We start from the raw sequence: 14670 nt of genomic DNA, 5'->3' as shown, positions 1-14670 counted from the left end.
ACAAAGCATTGCTCTGCTTTTGAATTTGATTAACAGGAGTATTCATGCCAAAAGGGTATTGGTCCCATTTGCAGACACCTGCACATTGGAGATACAGCAGCTTGGGACCATTTCCAGCTGGGTCCTGCCAATGACTTGCAGTGCCTTTGACCAAGAGGATGCTTTGCTTTTCCACCTTATTTCACAAGGAATTTTCTAGTTTTGTTGTGACACAGAAATAAGATCAAAAGTTGATGAGACACTAACTAGAGAAATAATTTTATTCTACATCCCTACATGCCATGGTGAATCCAGCATTTAGGAGGACAGGTCTATCCTGAGTGGAATTTACTTAAAGGCATTCACAACTGATAACTGCCCATCTTTTGTTTTACTGCCTCTACTCTGAGCGAAATTGAGATAATTAAAAGGAAATTGTAGGTATTTTGTCAGATATATTATCTTTTTCTGGCGTGTTCTCGTCTTTAGTTTTCACATAACATATTTTTAGGGTAAATGATAATGTAGGAAAGCAATGAATTTAGTATAATGTACTAAATCCCATCCTTTGATCTCATATTTATCATTCCTTGACTTTCTGGAAGGAACAGGGCAGTGAAGATGAAATGTAATTTATCTGCACTGCTGGAGTAAAAACCTGCTATAATAAGAAAGGCTTATTAAATTATTGGAACTATTTGAGCTTTGCTGCAGTGGCAGAATTCAGTGCAAAAAAGGAGAATAGAGAATAAATGGAAATAATCTCTTTTGTCTATTGTTCTGCAGATATAGAAGTCTTTAGTTATTTATAGCTCTTTTTGTATTATGAGGAGTTTTTGCATACAACCCAGACATATATGCACAATAAGCAGAAACATAGAAGTTTGTTTTTATCACAACCATTATGTGATTATGACTTTCTTAGAAGTTGGTTATTTGCAGAGAAATTATTCAGAAATATACTCCATTCTATAAGGAATAACAGGATATTTCTCACTGATGCTTGCTCTTCTTGACAACCAGGTGTCTGGCCTTGGTCCACACCAGTGTATTTTGTCAGATCAGATCTTTCCAAGCAGGAATTCCCATGAAAGATTAGTTTAAACATGATCTATCCAGTTGTTAAATGACCTTCAGCAACATCAGTGCCATCAGGAGAAAGTTTAGAACTCATCCTGTAATATGAAGAGTCCATAAATACTCCATGGCTGTTTCAATGAAGTGTAGCTGTAAAATCTCAATGTGAAACTAGAATGGTGAGATGCATTAGCTTTGTGCTTATTAGTAGGGTACAAAGGCAGAATCTGGTCCTCAAAGCAGAGCTAGTGACCAGGATGCAGCATTGATGATGCTACTTTGTTATTTATGATGGCAGCATTAACCATGTCTGTAATAACAACCTCCCCACAAGATGATAGAAAAAAATATAGAAAAAAGAATCTATTTATATATTAGGAGCTTATCCAACCAAGAGATTTCACAACATTAAATGATGGAGTTTTCTAAGAGTTTTTTTAATTCTTTGTTTTATCATATAGTTTAAAAACAATGCTTTCAGCAGTTGGAGACTTAAACCTGCCTTCTGATCTTGTATATCTTTGTTAGCTAATAAAATCAGTTGCTTTGCTTAGGCATGTGCACCTGAAACCACATGGTGGTCACCTTGCTATTAGAGCATAGTGTTTTAGCATAATGTTAATTTATTTCCAAAACACACATTGGGCATTTGATTCCCAATTTTTATACAAAACCTGGAAAAAAATTTAATGGAGATTTGTTCCTGGTTTCTGGGAGCATCCCTCTTCCCTGATAAAGCAGAACAGCACATTTTAACATCCACCTGAGCTCATTGCCTGGCTTTCATGTAGTATTTTTATGCAGTTTTTTACACATTCTTTTCGCTGTTTTTCTTTATGCTTCATCTGAACTTTTTCAGATGTGACTTGAGATGGACTCGTCAGTATTTTGCCCTTTCAGAGGCAAATTGACAAATGAGAAAAAAGATTATTTGAAAGGGAATGAAGCTTTTTGAAAGGTTTGAAGCCTCTCATTTAATTGTTGCGCATAAACTGCATTTCCTGCTGGTTTCTTGTGCCCTTGAATTATTATAATATCTTTGGATTTCTTCTTCTCAGCAAATGAAATGATCCTAATAGTTTTGTGCAGCCCTTCCTCCTTTGAAATCGTCTCCTGTTGAGTTTGTCAGCTGAAATGACCTTATGAGCGTGTGGTTCCATCTTGTTCTGCCCTGCAGCCTCCTGCTCCTCACAGAGCAGTTCTGGGCCATTGCTCACTGACATTGCCTCCAAGGTGCTTTGTGCCAGCTAAATACATAATCTGTGCAACATTTCTGCTCATTCAGAGGCAATTAATGGGGGAGAAAAAATACCCAATAAAATACAATAATTATTCTGAATGTGTTTGTTAGGCAGCTAAAGCAGTTTGTACCCTCTAAAAATGATCCAGTGTTTTCATTCTAAAAGATAATTGGTTCCAGCACTTAGAGCCTTGTACTGGTTCCAGTCTTTGCATCAAACTTCTAGAATCAAAAAGTTAATTTCAAAACATTTTTGGAAGGACTTGTCTTGAACCAAGAGAAAGAGTAAGTTCCATTAATTACAACCTCCCCTCCTCCAAACACAGCTCCATTTTCCTTTGCTTTGATATTCCTGGAACCTTTTGCAGCACAAATTCATTTCTTACAAGATCAACTTAGTCCTCTAGTTAGCAAAAGCAGATAGATTAATTGTATACACAGCCTTATTGATGATTTTCTTCCTTCTGCTTGATTTTTCTTGTCGTGTAAGCTGAATTTCAGACATTTGAAATCAATCAGTTATTTTTCTACTTTTCTTCATATGTTGTGTGCTAAACATTTCACAGTAGTTTTGCAGATGCCTTGTTTTGCACTGGCATTAGCTACAGCTAATTGTTTTTTCAATTTGAAGTTCATTGATTTCATTATAAAGTAAAAAAAAAAAAAAAATCAAAAACTGCCTCAATAAGAAGCTTAAATGAAGATAAAGGAAAGCAAAATCATTTTGAATTAAATTGTGTAAATAAGTCCTGTCAGTCCTCTGATATTAGGGGAGTTTTTTTACAGGATCCATTTTTTTTTTTATTCTTAACCCTGAATTATGTGTGACACAAAATTATGTGTGAACTTTACAATGGGTCAATTTTGTCTTTGTACCTGTAAATAATGTCCCCTGCAATAAGAAATTTTTTGCTTCTACAGGAAACTGCTTGACATAAGTAACTTCCTATCTGTTTGTTCATTGCACATTTTGTGATCATAGTCCAAAATGCTGGGAACTTGAAATGATGCCATTTGCATGTAAATGTCAGCAAAAGATTCTTCTTTATTAAATGCAAGATCCACGAGGTAAAACTGTCTGGTATGAATTGTGCTTAATTCCAACTTGGCTTTAAAGTTATAAAAGCCTTTTGTCACTGTAAAAAGCTTCACTCCTGTGAGGCTGTGAACTCTATACAGCAAAGGAGAAATTATCTTGGGTTTCTAAGAGCCCTAAAAGGTCCAGATTATTTGTGACAGTAGGGGAGAAGGACAGAGCAATGGAATGGAAAATGAGCCAGGATGCACCTTCCACTGCTTCTGGCTGAGCAGTGCTCTGGACACACAAGAAATGGCATTACTTTATGAAAAAAGATGGGGAAAAACCAGTGGTTTGGCATAATTCAACTATACGTGTTCTTATAGACATTCCCTTCTTGGGCTGTGCTGGATGATTGCAAAACAAACCACAGAGCATCACATCTCTCCTACAAGTACAATCCCATTTTGTACAATCAGAGTGACATGCTAAAAAATCACAAACACAATTAGTAAACTTGATTTTTTAGAAGACATTCTGGCTTGCTTTACACATCCATTAGATGAGCACACTTTCATCTATCTTCAGAAAGATGATCTTCTTTCATCTTCAGATGTTGGTCTTACATTGATATGTAGAGCAAGTGAGAATTAATACAGTGCAAGATCAAAACCCCACTAACCTCATTGCAGGATCCTCATTGACTCTAATGGTTATTGTGTGAGACTTGCTTGGGTTGCCTTTGATTTTACTGTGAGAGAAAGAGGATGTGTGACTAGCTCCTAAGAGGATTTATGATCAAGGATTGATTTTTTTGTTTCTAGGAGGACTGTCAAAGAACCTGTCTTTTTTTCCAAATGTGGAAGGGCCTTTATGTGAGATGAACAAATGAATATGTGTATTTGCACTCATTTTCTGAGGCTGGTTCCTTTTCTCTTCCTTGTCTTCCTCCCTTTCTTTTTTTGTAGGAGATAAAAAGATTAGACAATAGATATACAAATTTTAATGTAAATTGTATCACTTAGTATCAGTGATGTGTATCTTACAACCACAAGTTTTCTTTGGAGTTGTCTATATTAAAAAAATTATTCAAATTCCATGCATTAACATTTGTACAGTTTTTAATTAGGAAGGATAGATCTTCTACATCGTAGATAAGAGAGTAGTTGTATCAGTAATTTCTATAGGGAATTATAAATCTAGTAATGTTTATACAGAATATATGTTTGCACATATAAGCAGAATTAACTGTGGACAAATATTTCATGCTTAGAAGTATTTAGTTATTGGTGTAATAATGAAAATAGGACTCACTCCCTTTACACACAAGCATGAGGCCAAAATTTTGACCATGGTGTGTGGAATGCTTGTGAATTGTCTGATTCGTTAATTGTTTCTGAAGCTTTGATTTGTTGTCCTGTGGCTTATCTGTACAATTAGCATAATTCTTTAAAAAATATTTTTTATTAAAGTTTTAACCAAACTTTGCATTTAAAGAAATCAATTGGAGTAGTGTAAGTATAATCTTTCCTGTAAATATTTTGCATTCATTAAAAAGAGGACATTTAGTTTATACAAGTAATATAATCACAGCCACAGAGTCACAGAATATATGAGTGTGGATTTTTTTTCTGTTAATTTCGCCATGAAGTTCAGAGAGCAGATGCAGACAGATACAACTTCAATAACTGCTTTAAAAGTTGAGAACATTTAGATCCTTTTTTGTGCTGATTCTCATTTTAAAAACAAGATTCCTAGACTGCTGTAGGAATTCTTCAGTCGTTTGCCTTAATAAGGAATTAGTGTATTTTAGAAAAGATATGAAATCTTCAAAGAGTGGAGCCATTTTATTACAAATTTCTTAAGTCTATGTATTTTTTTTGCTATTTCTTAATTCCAATTCAATGCCTTTACAGCTCCTCTGTGTTCTCTTTTTCATATTTCACAGAAGCTAAATTCTTTCCTTTCTGTCATCTATAGGAACTCTTTTTAAAGAGAGAACTAGAATTGTAAGTTTTATCTTTGTTTTATGACTCTCTTCTCCATAGCAACATTTAAATTTCCTTTGATGAGTGTACTTTGCATGCAGAGCACAATCTATCCTTGACTAAAATGCTGTAGTTACTGAAAAATATGTGGTAGCACAGTAAAACAATTATGTGAACAATGAAGGATTGGTCTTAAATCCCTTGAAAAATCAAGTACATTTCCTTAGAGATGTTGGCCTAGTAAGCTGCAGGTTAATGTCACTCTTCTAATATTTATACTGAAATTTGAAGTCAGGAGCATCCCAGTAGGAGGCTAAATTTTATTTCTTCCTCTGTGTGTGCATATCATTTTGTATGATGCCTGTAGTACTTAAATGGGGGAATAAGTGCATAGATTACAAAAAATTATCAAAATCATAATATTTAAATGCTATATTTAATAGTAGCTGAATAAGTAGATTTTAAAGCAGAAAGTTTACATTTTCTGCTCAAAACTGAGAACTGGAATATTCTTTCTATTCTTCCCCAAGTTTTTGCTATTTATGGGAAGAGCTGAGGAAACCTGCTAGCAATGTATTAAATGCTTTGCTTTTTCTCCATGTCTTTCCTGAAAATCTATTTTTGAAAAGTAAAAGTTCTAAGCCATACATCCCATGTCAAATAAAGAGTCAGCATGTGACACAGATGGGATGAACATGGACATTAGAAATATCATATATTTAGCAATGCATTAAGGTTAAATTTAGTGCAGCTCAGAAGGTATTTATAGAAATCTCTGTTTTATCCAAACCATATCCAGACTTGCTAATTATTTACTGACATGTTTGCAGTTACTTCCTATTGGTTTGTATTATATCTGATTTTGGAGCAATCAAGTCAGTGGGGCTGTTTCACTATGACTGGTTACTTTTAAAAACTTGGCAGGGAGGACTGTGGAAATAAGGTCAGTGAATGTAAAATAAGAGTTTTTACTTATTTTTCAAAGTTTTGAATAGTTTCAGTTGAAATAGTATACTTTTTATAACAACTCCATTAAATCATTAGAAAAAATAGAAATGGAACATTAAAATCATAATGATACGTGTTATTTTTGTTTCATCAGTAATATAAGCTGTGGGTTTTGATGTAGTAAGAAACTACTGAGTATAATTTACTCAGTAGTAAATTACTCAGAAGATTTTTTGCTCTTCTTCAACCAAACATAAGGTTGAATTCCGATCCCACAGCACAATAACGGTATAATTCTACTGTGTTTTCCTTTAAAACTTCTAAATTTGGTGTCTTGGAAATCTAGGACATGCAGTTACATAATATTTTGAGTAAATTGTTGAAGAAGATCTAAAATATTTTAACCTTTTTCTTTTCAATTATCATGAAATCATTTACAAAATCAGTCTTTATGAACTTCTTTTGATAAGGGTGAAAAGACATACCCTTTTATGAGGTACTTATCAGAACTACTGTCCTATAACTTATTCCTCCTGCTCTAAAGACAGCAGAAATTTCATATTTCTGGGGTGTTTTTTGGATCAGTCATATTGGTCTCACAGGTATCTGATCCATAAAATAGTGCAAAGTCTGTGGTGGTGGATCCCTCGGCCTGTCTTGGGGTTTTTACCACATTATTAGTGTCTAATTTTAATTTTTCTGCTAATACCAAACACATTTCCATGAAGGGCTCCAAACAATACTAGATTATTTGCAAATGTGGAAAGCATGACAGTGTGTGCAACAGCAGTATTGAGAAACCTCCTGCAGTTATTTATTCTGTTCTACATTGTGTGACAGGACCCCAGGTTGACCTGAATTTAGACATGGAATTCTCAACATGTCTTACTGGCATAAAGCAAATTGTCATCCTCAGGGGGCCTCCAGTTTCTGAGAGTAATTTTTTATTTGTAATACAAAACAGAATAAGAAAATGTATTTAGCAAAGAATTTTTTTTTCTGGTTAAAAGGAGTTTGAAAACAAATTCCACTACTTTTTTACCTGTGTTCTTGCAATGCTCCATGCTTTTGTCTTGCTCTTTAATCTAAGAAATTTTTTTAGGCTGCAGCAAAATCTGCATATTTCCATCAAGATCCTTAAGTCTGCTTTTTTAAATCAGAAAATTTTCTTAAGTTTCCCCTGGAGCTTACAGGTTTGCAGGCTCCTGTCTCTGCTGTACCTGGCAGCACAGCAAAGGTCTCTTCCTAAGCAGATTTGTGGGACAAGGTCCAGTTTCCTTCAGACAGCTCCTCCTGAGCCACAGCTGGGTGAACCAGGAGCCAGAAAATGGCCAGGTGTCCTCCCTGCACTCCAGCCACAATAATTTTAGCAAAACTTTCTTTACCCTGGTGTCAAACTAGGAACAAGTAAAACAGATCTATGTTATGTGCATTGTTTGGGGACAAGCACCTGAGGGAGGGAGAGACACCAATGGAAAACAAACAGGAGCAGGAGGTACTTTGGTACTTTGGCTGGAGCTGAATGAAACCATCAAAAGGGCACAGTTTGCCAGTGGGGAGGTAGAATAGAAATACCTGCAGTGCTGGAGGGCCAGGGAAAGATCACACAGTTTGCTGCAGAGCTGCCTCTTGGCAGGGAGTGAAGCAAAGCACAGCCAGAGGCACCTGCTGGCCCTTACACACAGACAGGCAGCTCTTACACTGCTCAATAAAGGGTCAGACCAGAGGACTATTGCTATTATTGTTAGGAAAATAATTTGTTTCCTGTGGCCTCCCAGAAGGGTAATGTCAGACAAAACTCCACAGTTTATTTCAAAGGAATACGTAGCAAATATTGAAAAACTGAATAAACTGAATTGCTGACATACAGGACCTTGTAACAGCCAAGTCTCAATTCAGCAATAGGATGAATATTTATATGATGGGAATAAGGACTTTTTTTTTAATTGTCCTTTGGCTTTATATTGAGGAAAGACCGTGAAACCTGGATTTTTAAGCTTAGATGAAATGTGTCAAGAATTCCAGCCCTGGAAAAAGCATGATCTGCTGACTTTATTATTCTTAATCATTGTGACTACTAATATTTCAGAGAATGTTCTTGATGATATAAAAGCTTATAAATGGACTAACTGAATTCAGCAGCAGATAATAAAGAACTCTAGTTTGTAAATGCTTATTAATGTGCTTATGAAAATTATCTGAGTAAAAGCAGTAGGGGTCACTTTGTATTCAGAAGTGTGAGGCATCTAGTTTGTGTGGTAGTTCTTAATAGGAAATCCTCACTTCAATCCATCTGACTGTAACTCTCTCACTTGGAAAAACTTGACCAAACTGCATGTACCTGTCTGTATTTGGCAAATTAAAAAAAAAGAAAATCATATTGCAAATTTCTCCTCTTGTTTGAATGTAAAAAAGAAAAAGTTTCCACTTGTCAGAGTCAAAGTAATTAACAAGTCAAAAACTAAGAAGCAGTTAAACTTTCAGAAAGCTTTAAACTGCTCTAACCTGTTATACAGGATTTAGGTCGTGTGTTTACGATTCACAGATATCTGAAATTTCTGCAGCAACCCTTTTATAGTGTTCAATATAGTAATTTATTTTAAAAAAAGGCTTTTTTTTGAAACACATACAAGTCATACTTTAATATGATCCTGGTTTTTATTTTCATATTGGATCACTGCTGTTTTAGGATTAAAGAATTTTACTTGTAGCAATTCTTCCTGCCATGAATTTTGTTACATTTTATGTTGTGGAAACAGAAATTGTGGCTGTTTGCTCCAGTATTTGTGAATTAGACATCATGTGACAGTTCTCTTTCATGAGATGTATCATGTGGATATTTGCTTTTAACAGAGGACTGCGTTCAAGTTTGGTGTTTTTCTCTCTATTTGTTTTCATTCAGAGGAAGGGCAAAAGGTCAGTCAGAAGCTCACTAGAGATCTTGAAGGTCTTTTTGCATTTGGCTTCGATTCACCTGCCTGTTTCCTTGTTCAGATGATGCCTTTAAAGACAAAATTTGAGTTGGACAAACAAATTTTCTGAGGAGGTACACTTAGCACAAGGCTAAAGTGCTACATGAGTGAATTTCTCCACAAGTATGGAGTAAGAGGAGAAGAATTCAGAAAAAGGGAAAACTGTATTGTGCCTGTAACAGTTTGGTTTTCTGACTTCCTCTGTTAGAATGGGTTTTCTTTTTTCTGAAGTGAAAACAGAACCCATCTTTCAACTCTTGATAAATAAGGTTTTTAAATGTGATGGAGTCTGCTGCCTGCTCTCAATGCCTTTATCTGTGAGTTGTTGCTTACAGTAAATACTGTGCACACAACCAGGTATGGCTACTCTTGTCTGATAACATCTGTGTACAAATATGCATATATGCATAAACATTTGCATTTGATTTGCATATATGCAGATATAATCATACTTGTGTTTACAGCCCAGAAATGTATTGTTCAATGCATATCTTATTGTATATTCTGCATGTATTGGAATCTGTTTGCATAAGCACTTACTAACTTTCTATTCACATTTTGTTTTTCTTTCCTCTGTCATGGAGGATACAACCTTCTACTTTAATATGATGATCTCCTCTTAATGTCAGTTTCATTTAAAACTAAAACTCTCTATGTTGAATTATATTTGTGTACAGGAAGATGGAATTACTTCACAGTTCAGGTGTGATACCATATCTGATGAGAAAACAATCCTTTTCTTGGTGTGGTAGTATTTAACAAATGTCATGGTGCTTTTGTGATACCTTGTAGAGAAGCTGCCAAATCATAGTCAGTTAATAAGCCCTCAATAAGTTGAATCAATTGGCAATGTAAACCTAGTTCGTCTAGTTTCTTTCCTTTACACTTTGTTTTATACTGTGTTTATGCTTTTATTATTACAGCAGCTGAAGTGCCTGTTCAGATTAATTTAATGTATAATTGCTTGTTCTGTTTTGTTGTTTTCCAGCTCCCTCAGGCACAAAAGGTAAAATATTTTAATCAAATCCTAGTCATTCCAAGTAGTCACCAGTGCTTCACCAGTGTTTCCATGGTGGTGTGGGTGTGGTACAGGCGGTGATCAGTGAAACTCTTCACTGTCACGGGGCTCTGAGCTGGCCCCAGGAGGGTGCCTGGCTTTGAGCCCAGCTGAGGCACCTGCTGAAAGCAGCTCTTCAAACACATCAGCTGTTTAACATGCCAGGCATCCAGCAGCCTTCAACTTGCAAACAACAGGGAGGCTCTTTTATCAGCAATTTGAAATAATAGTAGGGATTAAAAAAAACCCCAACCCACTCCGTTACTCCATGTGAAACTTTTCTGGGTCTGTTGTAGAGACTGCAGAACCCATGGCACAGCTGGAACCCTTTCACTGCTCCCCACTGTATGTACCAACACACCCCTGAACACATTCAGCATTTGACTTCTCTAGCAGGTTGCATAATTTCCATACAATGTGCTCTTGCCTTTAAACCACTTCGGCATCGATATGGTGTCACCAGAGCCAGGACAGCACAGCCACTGTGGCAGAGCTAACAATTCCTTGATGCCTGTTGCATCATCCTTGTGTATTTCACAAATATAATCAAGGCTTCCAGAAACTAGAAAATCTAGGTGATCTTTTGTGCTTTTGGTAAAAAAGTATTAAAATGATAAAAAGGAATAGAATATGCTGGGCAATTGCAACACTCACTTGTCCAAGTCATTCTTATTGTTCTTGGTAAAGCACCTTCAATAAGAAATGTCACAGCAATTAGTCAGTTTGACATCACTGTCAGTAACATTCATGGATGATGATGAAAGTTACGTTTTTAATGAAAGCTATAAGTGAAGTGATCTTTCACTTAATAGCTTCTGAAGAATGGTGAGGGCATCCACAGAACTTAGAACTTCACTAATGTATCTCAGCCACTTTTTAGCTTAAAACCCAAGAAATATGAGGATGGGAGGCTTTATTTTTATGATACTACATGTATTTGAAATTTCCTTGCTCATGTGGCTCGGAAAATTCAATTTCAAGCCTGCAGGTAACATGCTATTTTATGACACTGCACTATGTCCATAGTTTGTTCGTGCTTTGATAGTTGCAGAACATGGTACCAAAAGATGTTGGTTTCGTTTTGGTTTTTTTCCTTCTTGAAAAAAAAGTTTCAAGAAATATTTTATGTACAGCTTTCTAGAAGAGTAGAAGGACAAAAAGATTGGCTAGACTAGCTAACTTTGGCTTTTTCATTTTCACCTGCTTAAATGTTTGTGCCAAATGCTTCTCTTAACAGTTTGCAGAAAGAAGAGAGAATCAGACTGTGATGTGGTGGTGCAGAAATTACAACCAGCCAGGCTGTCAGCTTGTGGCATGTGGGGCTGTATTACCGGTTCTGATGGCCACAATTCTGAGCTATTAAACAATATTCTGGTACAAATTACTCAAGTTTGCTGTTAGCAAATACAATTTTCATAAATGGTCAAAACTGCAAGTTTTTAATGTTTTTTTTCCCTAGATCAAAAAATTGCAGAACTAAAGCCAGATATTTTTAAATGCACTCACAGCTGACTACAGTCTAATTGACTGTGTATTTTGTGCAGTGAAAAAGGAGAGAGGTGGGAAGGAAGAAATGGGATGGGAAAGGGGGCAGGTACCAGTAATCCTCCAGGGCTTTTGATAACTTCAGGCAAGAAATATGTGTTTTAAATAAGTGTGGCCTGGAAGCTTATGAACAAACCAAGAGAATCTCTCTTGCTCTCTGCAAGGTGAAGGGAAGCAGCACAGGGCTGGTGCATGCCTCTTTATGAATGACTTAGTCACTGTTTTGCCATATGGTGTCTGAACTTGTACTGTATTTTTGTTGGAATCTGTATATCATCTTGCAAATGTTTTCTTTATAAACATTTCAAACAGTCATGTCTCTCTAAACATGTTCACTTTAATCTTTGAGTGATCTGAAAGAAAAATGTGGCATTTCAAGTTTACCTTTGCAATTTCATATCTATTATAAATAGTTCACCATCTTGATGAAATGTGTCTTCTCTTATATGTGGGACACTTTGGCTTCAGATTTTTCTCAAGTTTTAGTCAGTGTTCTATGGTCATTAGCTATTGATTTTGAAGACCTGTAGGTTTTAAACTGTCTACAGCAGTTAAATAACAATTAAACCTGTTACTCTTATGCTGTCTGATCTTGGTCAAACTGGTGCAAATTCAGAATTAGAGAGCAGGTGAAATGAATAATGATGAGTTTAAGGTGGATATGTCTGCTGCACCATGATATTTGTCTTGAAAAGATCTTTGTGATATACCCTATATTTAAAACAGAAAATACCACAAAACCAAATCAAACCAACCCCCCAGCCAGCCAAAAAACACCAACGAAAATCTCACCAGTTTCAGGCAATAGAGACCTTGATTTAGTATGGGTGTTACTTTCAGAACAAAATATGCGTAGGAAGAGTTAATGTATCTAAAAGGAAGAACTGCTACCAGACAAATGAAACAAATTCATATGAATTTTACTTGTCCTCTATGTTTCTTTTATGCATGTTTTAAAGTAGCTATCCCACAGGGCTGTGAAATATCAGTAAGACAAAATAATAACTCGAATTTACCACTTTTCAAATTTGTTCATTTTGATTTCCAAAATGACCTTTATCTTTGAAACAGTTATGTTAAACAGCTTTTTGTATGCGCTGAAGAGCAAAAGCCATTTTTCCTTAATAGTTCAAAAAGGTGTTTTGTTTCCTAGTAGGAAAGCTTTACTTGCTTTTTTGAGCAAACACAGCAGGATTCAAAAGCTTTTGCCCTGCTCCTGCTGTGATGTTTTGTTCTACTTAACTTGAGTGAAAAGGTAGAAGTGAATAAATTAGGCACACAAATCAGAAGCAGAGAGTTGTGTTTAGGAACACTCAAGAAATTTTTAATGATTCTCTCATGAATGGAACCATATTTCCTCCATACAGAAATGTTTTAATGATATTTATTGCCCAAAAGTTCCTGACAGCTTTCTTCTCTCTTTCTGTGTAACCCTTAACTTCTGTAAGTAGTGCTGTGCCCTCCTCATATCTTGATGCTATCCTCTTTCAGCCTTTTGGGAGGATCATTTATCATCCCCTGCATCATTTATCTTATATTTTGAAGAGTTGAATTAACTGTCACTGGGAATAGAAAATAGAAAATTTGGAAAGCTCTAGTTTCATTGAACTGCATGACTAGTGATTTTAGCACTTTTGTAAAATTATAACATTTAAGTGGAATCTAATGGAGTGCAAAATAATCATAAAGTAAACAGCTTGACTTAGCATTCCTTTAGATCTATTTCCTCCTCATGAGATGCTATTGTCTTTGTTTTGTAATGTACATTTGGTTTCTTTTCAGAAAACCACGTTAAAACTTTCACTTTTATGTTAATTGCAATCTTTAGATTCCAAAATCTCTCTCACATTCCTCAACAAGCAAACTTACTTTTAATAACATTTTGAATCAGCAATTTACAAACTCCAAGGAACTATTTTACAACATAAGGGGTTTTTTCATTTACTCTGTGTGTCAAACAGAAACTTCTCTTTCTAAGACACTCACACAGGTTCCTGTATTGTCCCAGACCATAACTTGACTCTATGCCAAAATAACAGCATATTCCTTATTCTTTTAGTCCATATAAAACAGAAATTCCAATTCTCTGAGGCTCCCAGCCTGCCTCATGACTCTGATCAGCACACAAAAGTGCAGTGGTCACATAAGACAACACATTGTGTAGCAAATCTTCACAGAGCAGGCAAAGGAAGAAGGGCAGGGAGGGTTGGGCAGGTGTCTCAGAAATGCTGATCAACCCACTGTAACTCTCATTGCCTATACACTCCCAAGGAAGATATTTCAGAGATGTTTCTCAAATTCCTCTTTCTGTACTGGGAACACCTCAGAAAGTGTTTATATTCTTTCCCGTACATGTGTGTCTGGTTTAATTCTGGAGCCTGCCTTACTCTTTGCCTTGAGATGGATGCTAGTGCTGGGTGTGAGGCTAAACTCTTAAGTGGCTTAACTCTAAGAGGATGATTTTTATTTGCTTTTTGGGAAGTTCTGTTGGGGTTGTTCTGAGGGGGGTAACTTGTGTACAGCAAGGAATTAAATGGAAAAATGAAGTAGTTAAATCTATTTCTAAAGGGAATTTTTCCTCCAGTTATAAAATTATTATCACTAGGCATTAGAAATCTGTACCTTTTTCAGAGAGCAAGTTCCGTTTCTTTATTCTAAACAGCCAAGAGACAATTAGCCTGGGAAGGTGTTTCTTCCTCAGTCTTGAGATTTATTTTCTTTCAAAGTTTGTTATTTTTTTGCTAAGCATTTTATGAAACTGAGTGTCCATAGCCCTTGGGTAGTTGCCCACCTAAAACTGTTACCACCATGTCTTTTCTGCAGAAGAACATTCTGGGGCAAATCAC

The 14670-nt window shown here is 35.9% G+C and overlaps 1 protein-coding gene across 1 annotated transcript in view; it reads left to right on the top strand.

The window, feature by feature from the left end:
- Window positions 1–14670, top strand: part of CACNA2D3 (calcium voltage-gated channel auxiliary subunit alpha2delta 3) — a 382632-nt gene that overhangs the window by 256489 nt on the left and 111473 nt on the right. The window contains exon 14 of the mRNA XM_058032041.1: window positions 10211–10228. Coding sequence (XP_057888024.1) covers window positions 10211–10228 — 18 coding nt within the window. The remainder of the gene's footprint in view (window positions 1–10210; window positions 10229–14670) is intronic.

This window comes from Melospiza georgiana, chromosome 11 (genome assembly GCF_028018845.1).
Source record: "Melospiza georgiana isolate bMelGeo1 chromosome 11, bMelGeo1.pri, whole genome shotgun sequence".
Classification (NCBI taxonomy): Eukaryota; Metazoa; Chordata; class Aves; order Passeriformes; family Passerellidae; genus Melospiza; species Melospiza georgiana.
The sequence above is the reverse complement of the archived record's forward strand: the minus strand, read 5'-3'. Positions and strand labels throughout refer to the sequence as shown.